The 22,739-nt window shown below is 36.4% G+C and overlaps 2 protein-coding genes across 2 annotated transcripts in view; both read left to right on the forward strand.

Moving 5' to 3' along the window:
- Nucleotides 1-2,937, forward strand: part of agpat9l (1-acylglycerol-3-phosphate O-acyltransferase 9, like) — a gene marked incomplete at its 3' end in the record, with an annotated part of 16,840 nt that extends 13,903 nt beyond the window's left edge. The window contains exons 9-11 of the mRNA XM_079605582.1: nucleotides 513-737; nucleotides 2,124-2,219; nucleotides 2,897-2,937. Of these exons, the coding sequence (XP_079461708.1) occupies nucleotides 513-737; nucleotides 2,124-2,219; nucleotides 2,897-2,937 (362 nt within the window). The remainder of the gene's footprint in view (nucleotides 1-512; nucleotides 738-2,123; nucleotides 2,220-2,896) is intronic.
- tnksb (tankyrase, TRF1-interacting ankyrin-related ADP-ribose polymerase b) lies at nucleotides 516-22,445 on the forward strand. Its single transcript, XM_079608616.1, has 27 exons — nucleotides 516-737; nucleotides 2,124-2,219; nucleotides 2,897-2,933; nucleotides 3,649-3,724; nucleotides 5,695-5,715; nucleotides 9,491-9,585; nucleotides 10,377-10,443; nucleotides 10,574-10,760; nucleotides 10,842-10,960; nucleotides 11,041-11,132; nucleotides 11,214-11,292; nucleotides 12,228-12,399; nucleotides 12,516-12,595; nucleotides 13,207-13,352; nucleotides 13,432-13,597; nucleotides 14,234-14,453; nucleotides 14,541-14,650; nucleotides 16,059-16,247; nucleotides 17,148-17,385; nucleotides 17,548-17,627; nucleotides 17,712-17,832; nucleotides 17,929-18,026; nucleotides 18,116-18,190; nucleotides 18,906-19,011; nucleotides 19,786-19,972; nucleotides 20,056-20,212; nucleotides 22,034-22,445. Exons 4-27 carry the CDS (start codon nucleotides 3,671-3,673, stop codon nucleotides 22,118-22,120), a joined length of 2,946 nt encoding a protein of 981 aa, XP_079464742.1. The 5' UTR covers nucleotides 516-737; nucleotides 2,124-2,219; nucleotides 2,897-2,933; nucleotides 3,649-3,670; the 3' UTR covers nucleotides 22,121-22,445.
- The last annotated feature ends 294 nt before the right edge of the window (nucleotides 22,446-22,739 follow it).

Genomic DNA, 22,739 nt, shown 5'->3' on the forward strand with positions numbered 1-22,739 from the left:
ACAGACACTAATATAATGAGATTTTCAGCATTAATAAGCAATAAGCATGCAGTTTTCATGATCTCATATTAATTGAGAGACTATATGGATTATTTACACTTATACAAATGTATGTCGTTCTGCAGGACCATTTAATTTGGCTAACAAATGACAGCTAGTTGATTTAAAACAAATAACGCAGTAGTTCAACTTCACTCAGAATTATGATTTTTGTCAGTGTCATTTACATTAGACTAAATTCCATCTGGTTTTGTTTAATGAAGAAAATCAAAAGGGTTTGAAATGTCATGAAAATTGTAGTTCACTTATTTTTGGGTGAACTATTATTTAAGAGAGTTGCTGCATCTAAACAACATACACATTCACTGTTATAAATGCATTTTTAACCTAAAATCTTTTCAATAGACTCGTTTGGTGTAATAAGATCTGATATGTGCTTTTTTATTTATTTATTAATTTCATCATATTAGATTATGCATTTTAAACTGATTGTCTATTGTGATGTCCGACAGGCTTTGGCAGGAAGGATGTGGTCGAGCATCTCCTGCAGACCGGAGCGAATGTCCATTCCCGCGACGACGGTGGTCTGATCCCGCTCCATAACGCCTGCTCGTTCGGGCACGCTGAGGTGGTCAGCCTCCTGCTGTGTAGCGGCGCGGACCCCAACGCTCGAGACAACTGGAACTACACACCTCTGCACGAGGCCGCCATCAAGGGCAAAATAGACGTGTGCATTGGTACGGATTAATATGAGAAATCCTGTGTTTTCAATTATAGTCTAATCAGACCAATACTGATCATTAAAAAAGCTCTAATAATAACAACACATTCTTATGGTCACCGATATATCGTACATCCCTTGCTGAAAGGCAATTGAGTTGTCTAGTAATGAGTCCCAGTCAACATTGTGTGGAGTTGAGCAGTTGTCTATAGAGCTGATGTTGCGTTCCAGCATGCTGCAGGATTGCTGTGTTGTGATAGTAATGTTGTTGTCCTCCGGCCTGATGTCATAGTGTCCGGCTGAATACCTCTGTGCTGAGACAGCACTCTCAGTGAGAAAAACGGACAGGATCTCTGATGTTTGCATTAGTTGCACAATGAATGGGTTTGTCTGAGTACGGTGTGTGCTATTTCTTCGAAGCTAGTGTGGAGAGTGACCGTTAGGGATGTGCAATATATTGGTGAAAATATCAGTTTTGGTCAATATTATATATTTTTCTGGCTTATCCGGTTTGATATTACCGGTATGCTGATATTAGAAACAGATATCAGGATTTTTTTTAATATTAGTTAATGTACTGTAAACTGTGCACACTATGAACTAACATGAGGAAACAATGAAAAATGGTCTTTTTATTAAAAAAGATTAATAAATGCTGTAAATATAGTGCACATTGTTCGTTCATATTAGCTAATGCCTTAATTAATGTTAACGGTGGCAACCTTATTGGAAAGTGTTACAAAAAATATTTATAGTATGTAGATGGATAACTGTATATATACAGAGCCTAAAACTAACTTTTTGTCACACCTGCCAATGGCCAGTTACTTAAGAAAATGTACTGACCATAGCAGTTGTTGAAAAAACAGGCAGTTTATGACACCAAAATTTTAGATACCCTAAAAAATCACAATTCTCTATTGCAATTTCAATAACACCGCTTAAAACTACTAGCCTAACTAATATCAATTTAAAACATTATTAATAAAGACAATTAACAATCAGTCATAAAATAAGAACAAATAATCAAATTACAAGCAAAAGCACAAATACAATATAACAAAGATGCAAATGTAAAATAACACTGCATAGTCTTACTCTGGCGAGTGACACCGTTCCATATACTTGCTAACACCATTTTAATTTTAGGCCTTGTGTGTATGTATATATTTATAATATATATATATATATATATATATATTATATATATGTTAAAATGTTTCAATGGGTGATTGTACTAAAATTTCTTATTGCAGATCTAGTATGAACATTTTAGGTGGCAAAACAGTATAGATATTTATAGTTATTGGCCAAAGTTTGAAATATGATCTGCTTTTGATATGGTTAGTTTCAGTATCGGTGCATCCCTTATGACTTTATCGCTTGATTCTGTTTCTTACAGTGTTGCTACAGCACGGTGCTGATCCAAACATCAGAAACACTGACGGCAAATCAGCTCTGGACCTGGCAGACCCTTCTGCTAAGACCGTCCTCACTGGTGAGACAGAGACATGCACGTACATACATCTGCTGTACACTCATTAAAACACACACACACACACACACACACACACACACACACACACACACACACACACACACACACACACACTCAATCTGATGAGCAGACATGTAAATGCACATTGGGTGTGTTTTGCAATGGTATAGTTATTATTTTTGTAGTGTGTATATTATTCACAGTAAATAGATTTCCCTAGTTTTTTTACTGCACGGAATGACTGAATGAAATGTACAACAAAAGTGCCACAATGCACTGCACTCCAGTCTGAAAAGGGAAGGCCATTATCCATTATTTGATTGGGTGGGCATATGTCAAAGCATTTGTACACAGAAAATTTAATTAAAATGCCACCTTGACACCACTCGCCCAATTAAACTGTGAAGTTGCAGCAGAACACTTTAATCAATCCATACCGCATACCGTTTCTCATGTTATAAAAAAAAAAACTGCAAAGTACTGCATAATATAAACAGAATGCAAGTTTTCCAGTCTGAACAACATTACACTGAACACTAAGCACACACACACACACACACACACACACACACACACACACACACACACACACACACACACACACACACACACACACACACACACACACACACACTCTAATGCATTTTCTAACCCTGCTGTCTGTCTTTATTCCTCAGGTGAATATAAGAAGGATGAACTGTTGGAGGCAGCAAGGTGAGCTTATGGCACAATAACTTTAATAATTTCAAAATCAGTGTGTTGCTGAAATAAACACTTCTGTAATTGGTTTCAAGGGGTTTTTGGATGGCTGTTCAAACATGTTGGTTCGATTGTTTGAGTACTTTGGGAAGAACGTGCAGAGCTGTAGGTGCTGTATTGGTCATATGTTGATGTTTACAAAACTCAATATATGTTTTTGGACTGGGGAGATTTTGAGTAAAATTGTCCTCTAAGATTACAGAATCCTAAAATTACAGAACATTTTCTTAGTAGTGAATGTGATAGTACAATGAACTCTTAAATTATATTATGTTAAAATATATATGACATTAGACTTTTAAAGGTTTCTTGCTCCCAAAATCTATGTTTTTATTACTATGTTCTCCCTTCTCTCTGATCTTTTAGTATTAAATGGATTTTTTTCGTAACTGTGCCTTGAAAAGACTCGTGACTATGTAAATTGGTTGTGTTTGCATGCGAAATGAGTAACTAAGTCCAATATAGTTGCAGTGGCACCATCCTTTAGTTACAGCCCTCAAAACAATCCTAAAGCAAGCCGTTTTTGAAGCTAGGTTTCAATAATTAGTTTAATTTGATTTAGTTTAATAAAGAGTCATCTCTGACTGTCACTGATCCAGAAATGTCTTTTCTCTAAGTTGCCATTCCTAACAGCGTTTGTCTCCCTCTGTTTGAAAAACGTCTTTCTTAGGAGCGGGAATGAGGAAAAGCTTATGGCACTTTTGACCCCACTTAACGTCAACTGTCATGCCAGCGATGGACGCAAGGTAACAGATCCGAGTTATTTTATTTAATCTGCAGACATTTTTCCGTAATGTTGCTTTGAATATTTGATATACCTTATAAGATGTGAATCCCTAGTATGACTATTTTAGAAAAATGATGTCCGACTTTGTTTCTATACTCTAGTTCTGTTCAAACTCAGATACAGGATGTGATTTCATGTATTTCATTGGTCATGTTAATGATCTAGATGTAGGTCAAGGCAATCCTAAGTCCCCTTGTTTGAGTTTTTTTTTCTGTCCGTAATACTGTGTTTAGAGTAAACAGCTCTGACCTAGTTTTACCCATAATGAGTTTAAGTCTGGACGTATGGTTGATGTCATTTTATGTTTGTTTCGAGTCTTAACTGGCCCTTTGTTCACTCTGGGCTGCTTTTTAATGTCAGTTATTTTTATAAGGGATTTCAGTTGATCTTTGGTGCTTATTGGATGCACATCTGACCTTTTATGAAGTTTTAGGCAAAAGCTTGTGATCCATTTCTTTCTCTAATCTCAACATTATAACAGGACCGTTGATTTCTCCTCAAATCCTCTGTCATCCCTGATGATTTCTGACTTCATTCATCACCAGACCTATGTGTCTTTATATCAGAAGGGCTTTTTAGGAATGAGTTCACTTTAGTGTTTTTCTTAAATATTTGCTCTTGCTCCTTTTCTTGTAGTGGATGTTGAGTTAGGCCTACTTACTGTATAGTGATATGTATTATTACTATATAGGCTATATTTTTTTAGAGGCTAGTACTTCATTTTTTTTTACCAGTACTGATTTTGATACCGGTGTAAATTGTATAGTGTATAACACCACAATTCACATCAAATACAGGACACTATAGTTGATCTCCAAGCATAAATCATGATTGAATGAACTCTACATAGACATGAATATTGGGAGTGATCTCATACCTTAGACGTTGCAAACCTAGAAATATCTTTGATCCGCAGACATTTTGTTTTGCAGTCTGAGATTCTTTGTGTGGCAACATTTATGCAACAAACATACGGTATCGGTTTTGATATCTGAGCATGGGCAAAGAAAGGGTTTATAGACCGAAGCGATGCACTGATACAATAATAAAGGTTTTCTGTTGTCATATGTGTTGTAAAGAATGCAAAGCAATATTGTATAAAGTAATTAACTAATTTTGTTTCTCATTTTCTGTCATTAAATTGCGTGTATGTACCGTTCAAAAGTTTGGGGTTTTACATAAATTAATACTTTTTATTCAGCAAGGACACATTAAGTGTCTTAGGATCTCAGTAAATACATAGGATGAATGTAGGTTAAAAATAATTCAGCTTTTTTGAGCTTTCTATTCATTTCTAAGAATCAGGGAAAAAAAGTGTTTCCACGCACAACTGTTTTCAATATTGATAATAATGAGAAGTGTTTCTTGAGCATCAAATCAGCATATTAGCATGATTTCTGAAGGATCATGTGACACTGAAGTGAACACTGGAGTAATGATGCTGAAAATTCAGCTTTGATCACAGGAATAAATTACACATTATCATATATTAAAATAGAAAAGTTATTTTAAATTGTAATAATATTTCACAATATTACTGTTTTTGCTGCATTTTACATCAAATAAATGAGCGTAAGAGACTTCTCTCTTCAACATCAAGAAATCTCACCAACCCCAAACTTTTGAACTGTAGTGTGTATATACAGTATGTAAGTATTATATCAGCCATTGAACATTTCAAATCAATTTTAGCATTATCATCTTGTGTGAACTGATCAATAAAAATAATATACCTTTCAAATAAATAATGTTTCAAAAAAAAGTAGCAAAATATTAAGATAAGATATAGGATGCTTATATAGGATGCTCATATGCTTAAGCTGTTGTTTTAGGTTTCAAGCAGCACAGGTAGCTCTGATGGAAAATATATGTTAGTTTATTATAGCTAATTTTTTGTTTTTTTTTGTTTTTTGTTCTGGCGACATTCAGTCAACATCACAAAAAATGCTGGTAAGTTTATTTTGTGAAACAGAAATTAGTTTTATTTGGTCTTCTGTGATTTTTATTTTTTTTCTTACAATTTTTTGTTGTTGTTAATTTTTGCCCCTAAAAATCCATCCATACGCTGGTTCACACTTAAAATGCACAGAAACCTGCCTTATTTTTCTGCTGGTCACAATCCATCAATCAACCAATAGCTCTGCTAATGTTTTGATGACTCCTGCAGGTTCTGAAAACAAGGCTTTCATTTACCTCTTTTTTTTACTCTTTTACACAACTTTTCTAAACTGTCTTCCTTTGCAAGAACTCCACCATGTTTTTACCCCTAAACTCCACATCCACGCATCACCGCTCACGTTTTTGAATCCGTTTGTTTGATTTGTTGTGATCAGCACGCATGCTCCCCACAAACGTGGTGTTTAACTCCTGATTTCTGATTGACATCCTGTCCTGTTTAGATCCATTGTGTGTTTGCTAGAAGCGTTGCACTGTTGCCCATTGCTTGTTCTGTACTCTTTTTCAGTCCTCATTAATAATGACATGAACTTGAATGTTGCCTCTCCATCCTGCACTGAATAATATAATTCTCTCAGAGAATGCATCATACATTTGAGGCATATCTTCATTACTAAATGGCTGCGTTGTTGAGATTGGTTGTCATGCTGATTGTTTTGCTGTGGTTGTGTTCAGGCTGTCATAAGGGCATGTCACCATTTTTTCTTCATTATTCACTGCATGAACTGAGAATGAATTTGTAACTTTTGTGTGTGTGTTGTTTAGACTATTTAAGTTACTAGTGGTTTATTGAGTCACTTATAATTATCTCTTTTTTTAAAGGGATAGTTCACCCAAAAATGAAAATTCTTTCATCATTCAAGACTCACCCTCATGTCGATCCAAACCTTCAAGACTTTCGTTCATCTTTGAAACATACAGTAAATGAAGATATTTTGATGAAATCTGAGAGATTTCTGTCACTCTATTGACAGCTACCATTTTGACGCTTCAAAAAGTTCATAAAATTAATCCATATGAATTGAGCATTTTAGTCAAATTTCTGAATAGACTTGATCGCTTTATATGAACGGATCTAATTTAGGATTTTATTCACATATAAACATTGATCTACATAAGTAGCTCAACCGAACTCGATGTGCTTGTCGCGTGAGAACAAACCTCATTGGTCCTTGCTGAAGCTCAAACGTGATGCGTAACACGAGAATGAATCTCATTGGTTCTTACACGTCAAGCGAACAGGCTTGTGCTTTCGTTTACCACAACTGATGTGTGAGTTGATGAATGTTTATGTGAATAAGTCTAAATTCAATCCGTTCATCATATAAAGCGATCAAGTCTCTTCAGAAATTTTTACTAAACCGCTCGATTCATATGGATTCATTTTATGATCTCTTTATGAACTTTTTTAAGGCGTCAAAGTGGTAGTTGCGTACGTAGATATCATATAATAAAAGCTAGATGTCTCGTCCGCACTACTGGCCAATGGAGGTTGACGTCCGCACACGGCGGCCATCTTGCCACAGGGGGCTCGCTCACTCGTAACATTGTTTTAATGGTGCATGTACTTTTTAAATAACCATAACTTGCTCAATTTTCTACCGATTTTCAAACGGGTTGCTTTGTTATAAACGTCAGAGATGTAGTTATGACACTGCATACTTATGAATAATTATAATATTATATATATTTCAACATGTTCAAGCATCCAAAATTATAGCCACGTTAATAACGTTTGTAAATCCGTCAAGATTTCAGCGAGATAAGAGTATTTGTGTTCGTGCAGATCACTCACCTTACAGAAAGCTTCCCTGTGACAAGATGGCCACCGGGTGATGACGTTAGAGACTCCGCCGTAAGACATCTAGCCTTTATTATGTATATCTATGGTTGCGTAGCTGTCAATGGAGGGACAGAAATCTCTCAGATTTCATCAAAAAGATCTTCATTTGTGTTACGAAGATGAACGAAAGTCTTACCGGTTTAAAACGACATGAGGATGAGTAAATAATGACAGAGTTTTGGGTGAACTATCCCTTTAAGCGATTGAGCTCAGGACAGATTGCAGCTGTAAAGGCCTATTTGCACCATGAGGCAATAGTGCGCAACAGTGACTGCTCACTTTTTTTAGTGGTTCCACAAAGTATTCCTATTTTCCCCCATTTTATTTAAAAGAATTTCACTAATCTTGCTATAAAGATATCTAAGACATGAACCAATCCAACCGGCTCTGACTGACAATTAAGTCGAGTTTACATTACAAACTTGTTGGTCTGTACTTAAGGCAGTGCGATGAAAATTATGTGATTTAATTAAAAAACGGTGGTAAAATATCCATCATCGAATCATAGTCATCAATAATGAGTAAAAACAATACATTTGTACTGTTACATAATTTTCAGTGCTTCAATGGAGTTTGTTGTTGGTGCTGAGCTCTTTTGCTTCTTTTTATTTCTGTTTCTATGGTAACAGTGGTTATTTTCTCTTATAGTTGGACTCTTCTAGGTTTATGGTAGGGACACTGAATTTCGGCTTCTAGAGAAGCATATATAATGACTAAGAAAGTATAATACGCATCAGCCTAAGACTTGTGATTTGACTCAATTGTTCCGCTTTTGGTGTCACCTTTCGTCTGTGATTTGTTCCACTTTTTTGTTTTGTTCTTGGTGCGAGTAGGCGTTTACCTGTTCTTTAAGATCTTTAATTGGATCCATATATGTGACCCTGGACCACAAAACCAGTCACATGGGTCAATTTTTTAAAATTGAGATTTATACACCACACGAAAGCTGAATACATAAGCTTTCCATTGATGTATGGTTTGTTAGGATAGGATAATATTTGGGATACAACTATTGAAAATCTGTAATCTGAGGGTGCAAAAAATCGCCTTTAAAGTTGTGCATTTATGTTCGCGATTGTGCTGCATTCACTCACAAAAATAAATGTTTTAGCCTATATATTACCGGAAATTGGAAATTGACTAAATATCTTCATGGAACATGATCTTTACTTAATATCGTAATGATTTTTGGCATAAAAGAAAAATTGATAATTTTGACCCGTGCAATGTATTGTTGGCTATTGCCACAAATATACCCGTGTGACATGTGACTGGTTTTATGATCCAGGGTCACATATTTACAATTTAATGTGGACTGTAGACACAGATTTTAGAGGTACTAAAAGCCCATTCACACCAATGACGATAACTATAATGATAATAATATAGTTCTACAAACCGCTCTAAGTATAAAAGAATAGCAGATTTCACACCACCACTATAATGATAACGGCACAGAGATATTATATTGTTGGAATCGCTTTCAGAATGTTTTTTTTTTCCAGCTGATGAAGGATAAAAAGTTGACAGCCAATCAGAATCCATCCTGCTTTTAAGAGCTCGAGCATTTAAAGGGGCAGATGACAAAACTGCAGCACGCTTAGTATAAACAGAATGATATTGTGCGTTTGTGTGTACGCTAATATAGTTATCTTTATAGTTATCATTCTTGGTGTGAACGGGCCTTTAGGCACCGCTTCTCTATTTGCATCACAAAAACATCAAGAACGTAATTTCAAAACTGAAATGCATTACACAAGTTAGCTGTCTTATGTTGGGATTAGTTACAAGCAGGTTTATATAATTATTTTTGAGTTTGGGTTATGTGAGATGAGCGCTTGTATTATTGATGATCATTAATTTAGCTCCATTAAGTGAACTGAATATATTTAGACAGGTTATTAATTTTTCTCTCTTCTTTTCCAGTCCACCCCTCTTCATCTGGCCGCTGGGTATAATCGTGTGCGTATAGTGCAGCTTCTGCTGCAATACGGTGCTGATGTCCATGCCAAAGACAAAGGGTGAGCAACTACTACTTCCTGTCTCTCTCTTAAAGATCTAGTGTCCAGTATGTAAAGCCAACATGAAATGTAACCTATTTTTACTTCCACAATTTGACACATTTCAAAGTTTAAACATTTTAATGTTTTTGTATTATATAAATACACTACCACTCAAAAGTTTGAGGTCAGTAAGATGTTGTTTTAAAGAAATTAATATTCATTTTATTCAGCAAGGATGCATTAAATGATCAACTGACTGTAAAGTCTTTTATTTTGTTACAAAAGATTTCTATTTTAAATAAAAGTGTTCTTTTGAACTTTCTATTCATCCAGGAATCCCGAATAAATGCATATCATGGTTTCCACAAATATGTTAAGCTGCACAACTGTTGTCAACATTGATGACAAGATATGTTTCTTGAGCAGCAAATCAGCATATTAGCATGATTTCTGAAGGATCATGTGACACTGAAGATCACAGGAATGAATTACACTTTAAATATGTTTTAAAGTTCTTTTAAATCGTAATGTTTAAAAATATTACATGATCATATAAATGCATCCTTGGTGAGTGTAAGAGACTCTTTCAAAAACATAACAAAACAACAACCCCAAAGTTTTGAATATTATTAGTATTGTATATGTGTATATATAATACATAATATTTGATTGCATATTTTATATAATCTGCTCTGAACAATTAGACCAGGAACGTGTATTAACACAAGGTATACGAGATCATCAGCGTTTATCATGATCTTTTGATAAATTCTGAAATAATCTCTCCTCTCCCTCTCTCTCTCTCTCAGTGGTCTAGTTCCTCTGCACAACGCCTGCTCGTATGGTCACTACGAGGTCACAGAGCTCCTGTTAAAGGTAAATAGAATAATGCAGCCAATACTTACTGATGGAAATATATATGCTCCTCCAGCACAGATGCTTTATTGTTTTGATTCTGAGTTTCCGTTTATTGTGATTGACGGTTTCCTGCATGTCTCGCTCCCAGCACGGGGCGTGCGTCAACGCCATGGACTTATGGCAGTTCACCCCGCTGCACGAGGCGGCCAGTAAGAATCGAGTGGAGGTGTGTTCACTGCTGCTGAGTCACGGCGCCGATCCCACACTGCTCAACTGCCACGGCAAGAGCGCGGTGGATGTGGCGCCCACACCTGAGCTTAAAGAGAGACTCACCTGTAAGTGCAATTCCCCCTGCATCCGCTTATTTCAATATTAGGTGCAATCGTTTGATCTTTTGCGATTTTTCCTTCGTCCAGATGAGTTCAAAGGACACACGCTTTTGCAAGCGGCCCGTGAGGCAGACATGGCAAAGGTCAAGAAAACGGCTCAAGAGATCATCAGCTTCAAACACCCTCACTCGCACGACTCCGCTCTGGTGAGCGCAGGGCATGATCTCTGAATACTGTGGGTTTTAATGATGTGTTTATTAAGATCTCTAACTGTTTTTGTTGGCAGCACTGCGCCGTAGCGTCTCCTCATCCCAAGCGCAAACAGGTCACAGAGCTGCTCCTGCGGAAAGGTGCCAACATTCACGAGAAGAACAAGGAGTGAGTGTTGGACTTTGTTAGATGCATTGTTGAATCTCTTGGTTGCTGTTTCTCACATTCACTTATTCTTTCTTCCCCTAGTTTTATGACTCCGTTCCACGTAGCGGCTGAGCGGGGTCATAATGATGCGCTTGAAGTCCTGCAGAAACATGGAGCGAAGGTACCAGCATGGGATATGTTCCAGGATCTAGTGAGCTGCTTTGCTATATGCCGTCTACTTTGGCAGCTGCTTTCATCTTCAACTATATACATGTATCTGTTATCTCATACCCTACACAGAATATTTTCAATGGGATATGATGTGTTTCACACTTCAGGACTACTTTTTTTTTTAATATATCAAATTGTAAATGATAAAACAATGATGCATTAAAAAATTTGGTGACACTTTACAGTAAGGTCTCATTTGTTAACATTAGTTAATGTATTAACCAACATGAACTAACCATGAGCAATACATTTGTTATTGTGTTTGTTAATCTTTAACGTTAGTTCAAATCCAGCTGTTCATTGTTTGGTCACAGTCCATTAACTAATGTTAACAAATACGACTTTAGATTTTAATCATGTATTAGTAAGTGTTAAAATTAACAAAGATAAATAAATGCTGTAAAAGTGCAGTTCATTCGTACTTAACTAATGTTGACTAATGAAATCTTATTGTAAAGTTACCATATACTGTAATATACTATACTTCATATACTAAAATGTCATATACTGTACTATAATTATGATATATATACTATAACAATGGCTTTTCACTATATAAATTCCCTCAAAATGCAGAATATTTGCACACAAATATTGAGTGAAATTGTGCTATTTTTAATAACTGTTTTCTAATTGAATATATTTTAAAATGTAATTTTATTCCTGTGATTCAAAGTTGTATTTTCAGCATCATGACTGCAGTCTTCAGTGTCACATGATCCTTCAGAAATAATTAGAATATGTTTCTAAACAGTTGTACTGATTAATATTTTTGTGGAAACTGTAATACTACTATAAGCTGACCCCAAACTTTTGAACAGTACTTTATCTCTATAATAAACCTTTTTCACTGAGCTTTGTGTGTGTGTGTGTGTGTGTGTTCAGGTGAATGCCGTGGACACACTGGGACAGACAGCTCTGCACAGGGCGGCCCTTGCTGGCCACATCCAGACTTGCAGACTATTACTGAGTTACGGAGCCGACCCGTCAATCATTTCATTGCAGGGCTTCACAGCTTCACAAATGGGCAATGAAGCCATTCAGCAAATACTTAATGGTAGTATTACATCCGTTACTCTGAGCTTTATTTCCGGTGTGATTAATGACTTTTATGTCACTGAACGCTAAATATGTCCTTAATCTTTAATGATTTTTATGCATTTATTTCTCCAGAGAACATTCCTCCCCGTAATTCGGATGTGGATTATCGTTTTCTTGAGGCTGCTAAAGCCGGAGACCTTGACACAGTGAAGGTAAATAACAGTTTTGCAACTTTAAAGTTAACGTGTTCAAAATCCATTTCACTTAACAATGTGACATAAAACAGGACATTATAAAAATTACTTTTTTTTTCTTTTTTAAAATATTTAATCCATTAGAAAATCAATTGCTTATGTTTACTTGCACTCAAATAATCTGCTTATAATCGTATTGATGGCTTAATCGGACTGAAAAGCCTTCATGTAAACACCTCGAAGATGTTTTGTATTTATTTATAATAGTAAAATACGTTCTGTGGTAAACATAACTTGACGATACTTGTTCTACAAACTAAATTACACACACAGTTTGTTTTTTGTTTCTAATAAATTACTAGATAAGAACGTTTGGGGTGTGAATGTGTGCAGTTTACGTTGTAGAGCAAAACATCAAAGTATTGTCAAGTTAGTTTACCACAGACCTTATTTTACTCATAAATAACACCAAAAAAAACAACATTTTAAAAACCCATAGGAAAATCTCAAAGGAACCAGCAGCGAATTAGACTTCTGGGGAAAATTGGTTCATGTAAACATACCTAATAAATTATTATTTTTCATTTGATGGTGGTTTGTGAAGGAAAATGTTTGTGTCTCTTCCATAGCAACTGTGCTCCCCTCAGAACGTGAACTGTCGTGATCTGGAGGGCCGTCACTCCACCCCGCTGCATTTTGCTGCAGGCTACAACCGCGTGGCTGTGGTGGAATACCTGCTGCATCATGGGGCCGATGTGCACGCTAAAGATAAAGGGTACGATCATCTTCCTCGGAGTCATCATTAGAGTGACTATTATTGGCATTATCTGACTCTCTATCTTTCTCTTGATCAGTGGTCTGGTTCCTTTGCACAACGCGTGTTCGTATGGACACTATGAGGTGGCAGAACTGCTGGTGAGACATGGAGCGTCTGTGAACGTGGCGGACCTTTGGAAGTTCACACCACTACATGAAGCTGCAGCCAAGGGCAAATATGAGATCTGCAAACTACTGCTCAAGGTTTGATGCCTCAGATGGAGAAATCATGCACATGTTGGCCTCATAACGAATATCATGATTGCGCGGGAATTTTGTCTTTTCATATCGTTGAGATGCTCACTTATTATTATGCCACACTCTACATTTCACTTTCTGCTCACAAATACTATCAAATAAACAATCCTATGTTTCGTATCTTATGCGTAAATATGAATAGAATAGAATAGAATTAATATAGTATTATGCAATGTCGTGCGTGTAAATGTTTTTTTTTTTCATATTTAAATTGGTCAAATTCTAGACTTTTTGGAATATATAAATTGTATAAATATTGTAATATGATATTTTAATATCTGTAAATATATTATAGTTTTTTATTATATAAAAAAAAGTTATCCTAAAAATATCTGTTAAAAAACAAATTAAGATTTGAACATATTTGTTCACTAAGATTTTTTTTGTTGAGAATCTCATTAAACATTTTAGCTGCCATTTATATTAAATCCAATTAAATCATTCACCAGTCATTTTACATGCATGCTACTTTTTCTCTCACTTAAAGTCTATGTTAAAGGTGAAATTGTGCCTTTAGCATCAACTTTAAAATGATGTTTTGCCTTTTTTTGCGATCTTAAATCATATCTACTCTCTCTTTAGCATGGCGCTGACCCATCTAAGAAGAACCGCGATGGCAACATGGCTCTGGACATGGTGAAGGACGGAGACACGGACATCCAGGACCTTCTGCGTGGAGACGCTGCTCTGCTGGATGCCGCCAAGAAGGGCTGTTTAGCTCGTGTGCAGAAACTCTGCAGTCCTGAGAACATCAACTGCAGAGACACACAGGGCAGGAACTCCACACCACTGCACCTGGCAGGTAACGTGTGTTCTCACATTGAACACGCATTCATCTCGTCTTTCTGCTGTTTTATTGATGAATTATTTCATTTTTAAATGAATTCAGCTGGTTACAATAACCTGGAGGTGGCCGAGTATCTCCTGGAGCACGGAGCGGATGTGAACGCTCAGGATAAAGGAGGACTGATCCCTCTGCATAACGCTGCTTCATATGGGGTGAGCAATCAGGCTGTGGGAAGTTTAGTCTGCATAAATGACTTTTTCTTTAAAGGATTGGTTTTGTACAATACGTACACCAGTCTTCAATGTCACATGATCCTTCAGAAATCATTCTAATATGCTGATTTGCTGCTCAAGAAACATTTCTCATTATTATGATAATTGTTGAGAATAGTTGTGCTGCTTAATGTTTTTGTGGAAACTGATACATTTTTATGTTTCAGGATTCATTTAAGGAATAGAAAGTTAAAAATAACTGAATTTATTTAAAATAGGAACCATTTGTAACCTTAAAAATGTTTTTACTGTCACTTTTCTTTAATGCATCATTACTGAATACAAGTAATAATTTCTTTCAAAAAATAAATAAAAATCTTACTTACCCCAAAGACAGTAGAGAACAATAGTGCATGTGATATATATATATATATACAATTTTATACAATATTCTTACATTTTTATTAAGCATTTAACAATATTATCTATTTACTCATATTATTTGTGAAAACTGAAAACTTCAGCACTATGAAGTTCTCTAAATGTGAACACAATTATTAGCAAATGCACATATTTGCAAAATGGCTAAATATTAGGTGATTGGTCTGTCTAGCAGTAGATCATATACAGGGCTTGGCATTAACTTTTTTTGCTCACCAGCCACTCATAAATTGGCAGCAGGCTACTGTCACTTTAAGAGCTGACGCACAGATCCATTACACTGTTACACATGCGTTTTCTTTCTCGACTGTTTACATTTACTTAAAATAAAACTGTTTACGTGAATACTCGCCAAGACATTTGCATTTTGACATTATTGTGTGTGTATTTGACTGTTTAAGTGCAAGAAGCAGCTAAAAATAACTGACTGAGAGGTGGCTTTATGTGCTGCACTTTGGGTGTGAGCACAAAATCTGCGGGAATTAGTAAAATTATGCGCAATACGTGCAATCCCACGCGAAATTCAAACAGTGTAACACCAACAATATTCATCCGGAGCAAATGAAACGAGTGAGTGAGGAGATGCGAGTTTGTGTGTAACTCACTGTCGGAGAGAGACAGAGACAGAGACAAAGCGCAGCTGATATCGTGTATCTGTTCTGTGGAAAATTAGTATTTGAATTGTTTCGGATATTTCAGTATCAGTATGTTTCGAAGAATCTATATCTTTGACAACACTAAAACTACAATTGAAAAATGCATATATTATATATTAAATTCAACCCACTAAAGTGGCTAGTAGGAGTGACTGCGTTACACACCACTGCTGAAATACACCCACATTTAGCGGATTGGCGGGTGTTAATGTCAAACTCTGATCATGTGAATTTGTACCCAGTGCTGAACAGCAATATTGTGGTGGAATCATGACACTATATATAACTGCCTTCTCTCTCGTTCTGTCCAGCATGTGGATATCGCCGCCCTCCTGATCAAGTTTAACACGTGCGTGAATGCGACAGATAAGTGGGCGTTCACTCCACTGCACGAGGCTGCACAGAAGGGCCGTACACAGCTGTGTGCACTGCTACTGGCACACGGCGCTGACCCCACCATGAAGAACCAGGAGGGACAGACCGCTCTGGACCTGGCCACGGTAAACTACCCTATTAGATAATACTCTAGTTAAGAAAAGATCAGTGTTGACTTGACTTTAAGATAAGAGATTGATCCTGGAAGATAAACTTCCAAACTAAAATTGCAATTTGCAATGAAAATGTTAAAGGAAAGTGAAAATGTATTCATTTACATTTATTCATTTAGACTTTCAAATGAGGAATTCAACAAGCAATTATGCAAATGCTGTGTGAAAATTTACTTATAAAATAAACTTCTACATATGACATGTTTCTGAAATGACATGTGAATAACAGATTTGATTTGATTGGCTGCAATATTATTGGTCAATGTTATTTCCCCCACTTATGTAAACAGAAAAAGTTCAGTGGTGGAGAACTTTAACATTCATATTTAAAATGTTTGCATTTAGCAGACTTTTATCCAGCAGACACAACTTGCAAAAGAGGAACAAAAGCAATTAGTCAAAAAACACTTTACAGTAAAGTACAATTCATTAACATTAGGAAATGCATTAGCTAACAAGAAATAACAATGAGTAATAATTTTGTACAACATTTATTAATTTGTTTATGTTAGTTAAAAAAAATATGATGATTCATTGTTTGTTCATGTTAGTTCACAGTGCATTCACTAATGTTAACAGATATGACTTTAAAATGTATTCGTAAGTGTTGATATCAACATTAACTAAGATAAACTAATGCTGTAGATATATTCTTCATTATTAATTCATGTTTGCTATAGTTAAGTTAACTACTGTTACCAAATATAACCTTATTGTAAAGTGTTACCAACATTATTACACAGATGAATAATGCACAATATGACCAGAAACCTGTTGTAAAAAACGGTTGATTTTTGGATTTCGTGTTCACTAGTAAGGCGCTGATCAAGTTCATTCCTCTGTGTTTATCAGGCCGATGACATCCGCGCGCTGCTGATGGACGCGATGCCTCCTGATGCTCTTCCCAGCTGTTTCAAACCGCAGGCCACCGTCCTCAGCGCCGCTCTGATATCACCCGCCTCCACACCCTCCTGCCTCTCCGCCGCCTCCAGCATCGATAACCTGGCCGGGCCCCTCTGCGACGGGGCCAGTGGAGGAGCCACCGGACCTGCTGATGGAGCCGCCGGAAATGAGCGGAAGGAAGGAGATGGTGAGAAAGATGATGTTGTGAAAAGAAACAATAGAACTGCCTCAAGTCTTCATTCAGGAATCAGAATACACTGAAATTTTACACACAAAAATGTACTTTCTATTAGTAAAATTCTACATTGTTGTAATTTTTATTTTGGTAAAATGTCTTTTTGTACCATAGCTGTCCTAGATATGAACATCTCACAATTCCTGAAGAGTCTGGGGCTTGAACACTTGAGGGATATCTTCGAGAGAGAACAGGTGAGAAAGAAAGACAGACATCTTTGAACTTTTTTTTATTTCTTCTAGTGCAACGTTTCATCGTGTTTGTCCATTTTCCATTAGATCACTCTGGACGTGTTGGCTGACATGGGTCACGAGGAGCTCAAGGAGATCGGCATCAACGCTTACGGACACCGTCACAAACTCATCAAAGGCATTGAGAGGCTTCTGGGAGGTCAGCAGGGTGAGTGTCTGTCTCATAAAACATCAGTCCTGCTGCTCCTGCTTGCATCGGTATATTTTTATTAGATTTAAATCTTGTTATCTGTCAACGCCGCAGGTGCCAACCCATACCTGACCTTCCACTGCACCAATCAGGGCACAGTTTTGATTGACCTGGCTGTGGATGATAAAGAGTTTCAGTCCGTTGAGGAAGAGGTAAAACATGAACACTTCTGGGCTGTTTCAAATAGCCGTGTGCTTGGGCTCTGTGTGATGGCTGTTTGGTGTTTGTGTTTTGGTCACAGATGCAAAGCACAATTCGTGAGCACAGGGATGGAGGAAACGCGGGTGGCGTGTTCAGTCGATATAATGTCCTCAAGGTAAAAGCACACCAAATGTATTCAACATTAGTGATATTTAACTGATATAAATAGGTATTGATGTCCAAAAGAGTATTACATAAACATATTGTATGATCTTTTTTTTAATATAGAAACATCTTAAAGGCTTTAGTTTACCCAAAATTGAAAATTCTGTCATCCTCATGTCGCTCCAGACCCATAAGACTTGTTGTTCTCTGGAACACAAGTTATTTTTTATGAAATCAGAGAGATTTCTTTCTTTCCATTGAAAGTCTATCCACCCAAAGCTCTGACGGTTATGAAGAGATCGTAAAAAAGAATAATTTAGTGGTTTAATTCCAAGTCTTCTGAAGAGATATGATCGCTTTATATGATTTAATTTAGGCTTTTATTCACATACTGTATAAACATTTATCAGCAAACATAAAATCAAGCTCAACTATATTTGCTTGTTGCACGTGAACAAACCTCATTGGTTCTTGCAGAAGCTCAAACATGCTGCGTAACACGAGAATGAACCTCATTGGTTCTCATGCTTGAGCTTCCTTGACCATATTTGAATGCTGTAAACATTGTTTGCTGATCATTTGTGTTCCAAAGATGAACGAAAGTCTTATTTGTTTGGAACGACATGAGGGGGAGTAAATGACAGAATTTTAATTTTTGGGTGAACTATCACTGTATCTGTGTCTGTTTTACGCTTGAGCAAAATCTAACTGAAGTTGTCACGTAGATCCAGAAGGTGGTGAATAAGAAACTGAGAGAGCGATATACACACAGGCAGAAAGAGATTGCAGACGAGAATCACAACCACCACAATGAGCGAATGCTGTTTCACGGTAAGTGCAGAACTCGCTTGTCCTATGATGTGAAAACATGTTTAGACAAATGAAACGTAAAGAATAAAACTAATTTTATTTGTATATTTATAAGCAAAACATTTTTTCAGTTTTTATATTTAGTGCATAAATTGTAGGGCTCATTTATATAAACGATATATTACCTTGTAAGGACACAAAGAAAATGGTCTATTCTAAGATTTACCTTTTTGCCCCAATTGTATGTGTATATATATGCCCATTCAATTCTTTGAATTTTCTATTCATTAAAAAAATCATGCAGCATAACTATTTTCAACATTGATATGACACTGACTGCTGCTGAAAATTCAACTTTGCATCTTAGGGATAAATTATATTTTAAAATATATTGAAATACAATACATTTAAATTGTAAAAAAAAAAAAAAAAATCTAAATATTACTGTTTTTACTGTATATTTGATCAAATAAATTCAGCTTTGAATAGACTTCTTACAAAAACATTTCAAAAATTGTACCGACCATGCTCTGTTTGAGCTGCTTATTGTTAATGAATTAGTTTGGTAGGCCATTATTTTTATCCCTTATAAGACCACGAACCTTTCCATCTGCTAATAAAAATTAAATGATTAATACCAAATGACCTTCAAAGTTCAAGTTAAAACTTTCTGTCATTGAAATGTGCTGTAAATGCATCACTGCTATCTGTAGCCATGAATTGCATTTTGCTTTGAGTTGATATTAATTTAGTTGTTTTCCTTATCATAATCCTTAGCGTGTTTTGTTTTTTCAGGATCTCCGTTCATAAACGCCATCATCCATAAAGGATTCGATGAGCGGCATGCATATATTGGTGGCATGTTTGGAGCTGGCATATATTTTGCAGAGAACTCCTCTAAGAGTAACCAGTACGTCTATGGCATCGGGGGCGGCACCGGCTGCCCCACTCACAAAGACCGTTCCTGTTACGTGTGCCACAGGTACATGAACACACCTCATACAACATTAACATATGCACGAGTGGATGTTTTTCATGTTCATGTGTTCATGTGATTTCCCACAGGCAAATGTTGTTCTGTCGTGTGACATTGGGAAAGTCCTTTCTGCAGTTCAGCGCCATGAAGATGGCCCACGCTCCCCCTGGACATCACTCTGTGATCGGCCGTCCCAGCGTCAACGGCCTGGCCTACGCGGAGTATGTCATCTACCGCGGAGAACAGGTACGCCAAAGACCGATGATAGTTCCAAGTTGTTTAACAGCCTAGGCAAACTGTTCTGGAAAGTTTGCTTTGATAAGTTGCTTCATTTTGCCCAGATTTTGTTGGCCTTTAGTGTAACCGTAGTGTGTTAGGGCCGGTTCACAGTCAAACAGAACGCTTTAAAAAAAAATAGTTTTTATTAGGGAATCCTGCAATTTAACAATCATTGTTACATCGCTTTTTATTTTATTTTATTCCTCATTATAAACATAGGAAACAAATAAAATAATAAAATAAAAGCAAGACACAATAAACAAGAAAGGAAGAACAATTCCCATTACCACCCACCCCGCCCTAGGAACAAAAGTCATATCACACTAATGAGACAATCAGTGCTACACACTTAGCCTACTTAAACACGCCAACTTAAACTATGCTATCGAGGTAGCGGAGAAGGGAAGACCAAATCTTATCAAACTGGTCCAGTCTGTTTGATAAAGAAAAACTAATTCTTTCCAGATGTAATAACCTAACCATTTCATCCAACCACATTTTAACAGTGGGGACTTTGATGTTCTTCCAAACCTTAAGTATTAGTTTCTTTGCAATAAGAAGTCCATAAGACCACAACTGTTGTTGAGATTTTTTTGAAAGTAATGTTATCTGAGAATCCAAATATCACCACAAGTGGATCAGGCTCTAATTCAACATGTAATATTTCTGACAGAGTTTGAAAAATAATAGTCCAGAATGGAGTTAACTTGGAGCAAAGAGCATAACTATGCAAGAGTGTGGCTACAGAACGCATTTTTGCTGTTAAAAACACCAGATGCAGGCTAGGTTCAGAGTAGGGCTGTCACTTTACGTTCGAAAATCGATTGCACAATCGATCGGACCAACCAACCCAAGATTCGAAAATGAAAATAGGGAATCGATTTTAAAGGCCTTTTTTCTTTTTTTTTACCAAAAAAGTTGTTTTAGGTGGACAGATCAATACAATACACAGAACATGTAGGATGTTGGAAAATAACAAATGTATTTTCTGTTAACCAAATGCTTTTTAATATTCGCTATTACTTCAATGCAAGTGAGCAAGCGCACCGTTGTTTGTTGCTTAGTGACGTGTGTGTTCAAGTAAGCCAGAAATGCGCAGATTCTGCGCAATACGCTGTATTTAATATATCATGATGACTCACGAGTTGCATATTTGCGCTAAATCCGCGCAGATTTGGCTACACGAACTTCCCCAGCAAAGTGAGTAAACATAGAAACACGCCAAATTGGCTCGTGATTTGACAGCGTTACCCACCAAAGTTCATTTTTACCCGCATTTGGCGGATTGGTGAGTGTTAATTTCAATCCCTGAATGTTGCACTCCTGTTTGTCATTGTGCACGAAACTTCACGCCAATAAATCATCAGAAATATTGTTGACTTATGCGCATCTCAAGCGTCCTCTTTACGCTCGTCCTAATGCCTGTTAGTTGTCCGTGGATTTGCCTATATTTGGTTGGAAAATGGAAACGTCTTTAGACATGGAAAATCGATTTTACAATCGATTCAATGAACACTTATGTCTCAAAAATCGAACAGGATTTTTTCACAAAAGTGACAGCCCTAGTCTAGAGACGCCTTTTTAAAAAGTTTAACTTGTTTTAACGTGAGCTCTGTCTTTAGAATGGCGTGTCATGCGTGAGATGCCGCAAAAGATGGGAATATAATGGTTTGACACGTCCAACTAGCACGTTTACATTGAAAAACAATGGAAAAGTAACGCAGTGGAGTGAAAAAAAACATGTTCTGTGTGAATGACCCTAATGTGTTTGTTGTTGTTGTTTTCCAGGCCTATCCAGAGTATCTCATCACTTATCAGATATTAAAGCCGGACAGCACGCCTCAGTCCTCCACAGGAGCAGAGCAGAAGTCATAGTCAGCACACTGCGTTTCTACACTCACCCACTCACTCACGCGCTCACTCATTCTTTCTCACTCTCGTTGCACAAAGGAAATGTGAACTTTCCCATGTACCCACGTCTTACCCATGGAATTCCCATGTATGAATTATGAATTTGCACTTTTAAAAACAAGTTACTTAAGTTATTTGAAAATAGTTGCAATTGTGAAGTCTAATGTACAGGTAGTATAAAGAAAACATGTAAAACTGACTGTTTAACAATGCTATTTGAGTTGTATTTTAATGGAACTTTTTTTTTTTGAGTCTGTTCATTTCTTTTAAATAAATCTCATCAACAGGACTCATTCATATGAATCGCTTTTGATTGTTTATTCATATGAAATGGTATTGCCTTCATTATATTTAGTCTCAGCATTACTAGCTGAAATTGCAATGGGGAGTAAAAATAATGAACCATGACTGTAAGAAAACAGTAATATTGTGAGATATTAATACAAATTATAATAGCGGTTTTCCTTCAGAAATCATTCTAATATGATTTTCTGCACAAAAAAACATTGTATTATTATTAATGTTGAAAACAGCTGTGCTGCTTAATATTTTTGTATAAACTGATGAGTTAGATGTCTAAAAT

Source organism: Phoxinus phoxinus (assembly GCF_949152265.1).
Source record: "Phoxinus phoxinus genome assembly, chromosome: 3".
NCBI classification, from domain to species: domain Eukaryota; kingdom Metazoa; phylum Chordata; class Actinopteri; order Cypriniformes; family Leuciscidae; genus Phoxinus; species Phoxinus phoxinus.

What these genes read in the sequence shown, in the direction of transcription:
- tnksb (XM_079608616.1), top strand. Translation starts at nt 3,671, where the DNA reads ATGGCACTTTTGACCCCACTTAACGTCAACTGTCATGCCAGCGATGGA. An exon ending in CATTCAGCAAATACTTAATG is followed by an intron (nt 12,400 to 12,515) that starts GTAGTATTACAT and finishes TTATTTCTCCAG; the next exon opens with AGAACATTCCTCCCCGTAAT. An exon ending in TTCAGTCCGTTGAGGAAGAG is followed by an intron (nt 18,027 to 18,115) that starts GTAAAACATGAA and finishes TTTTGGTCACAG; the next exon opens with ATGCAAAGCACAATTCGTGA.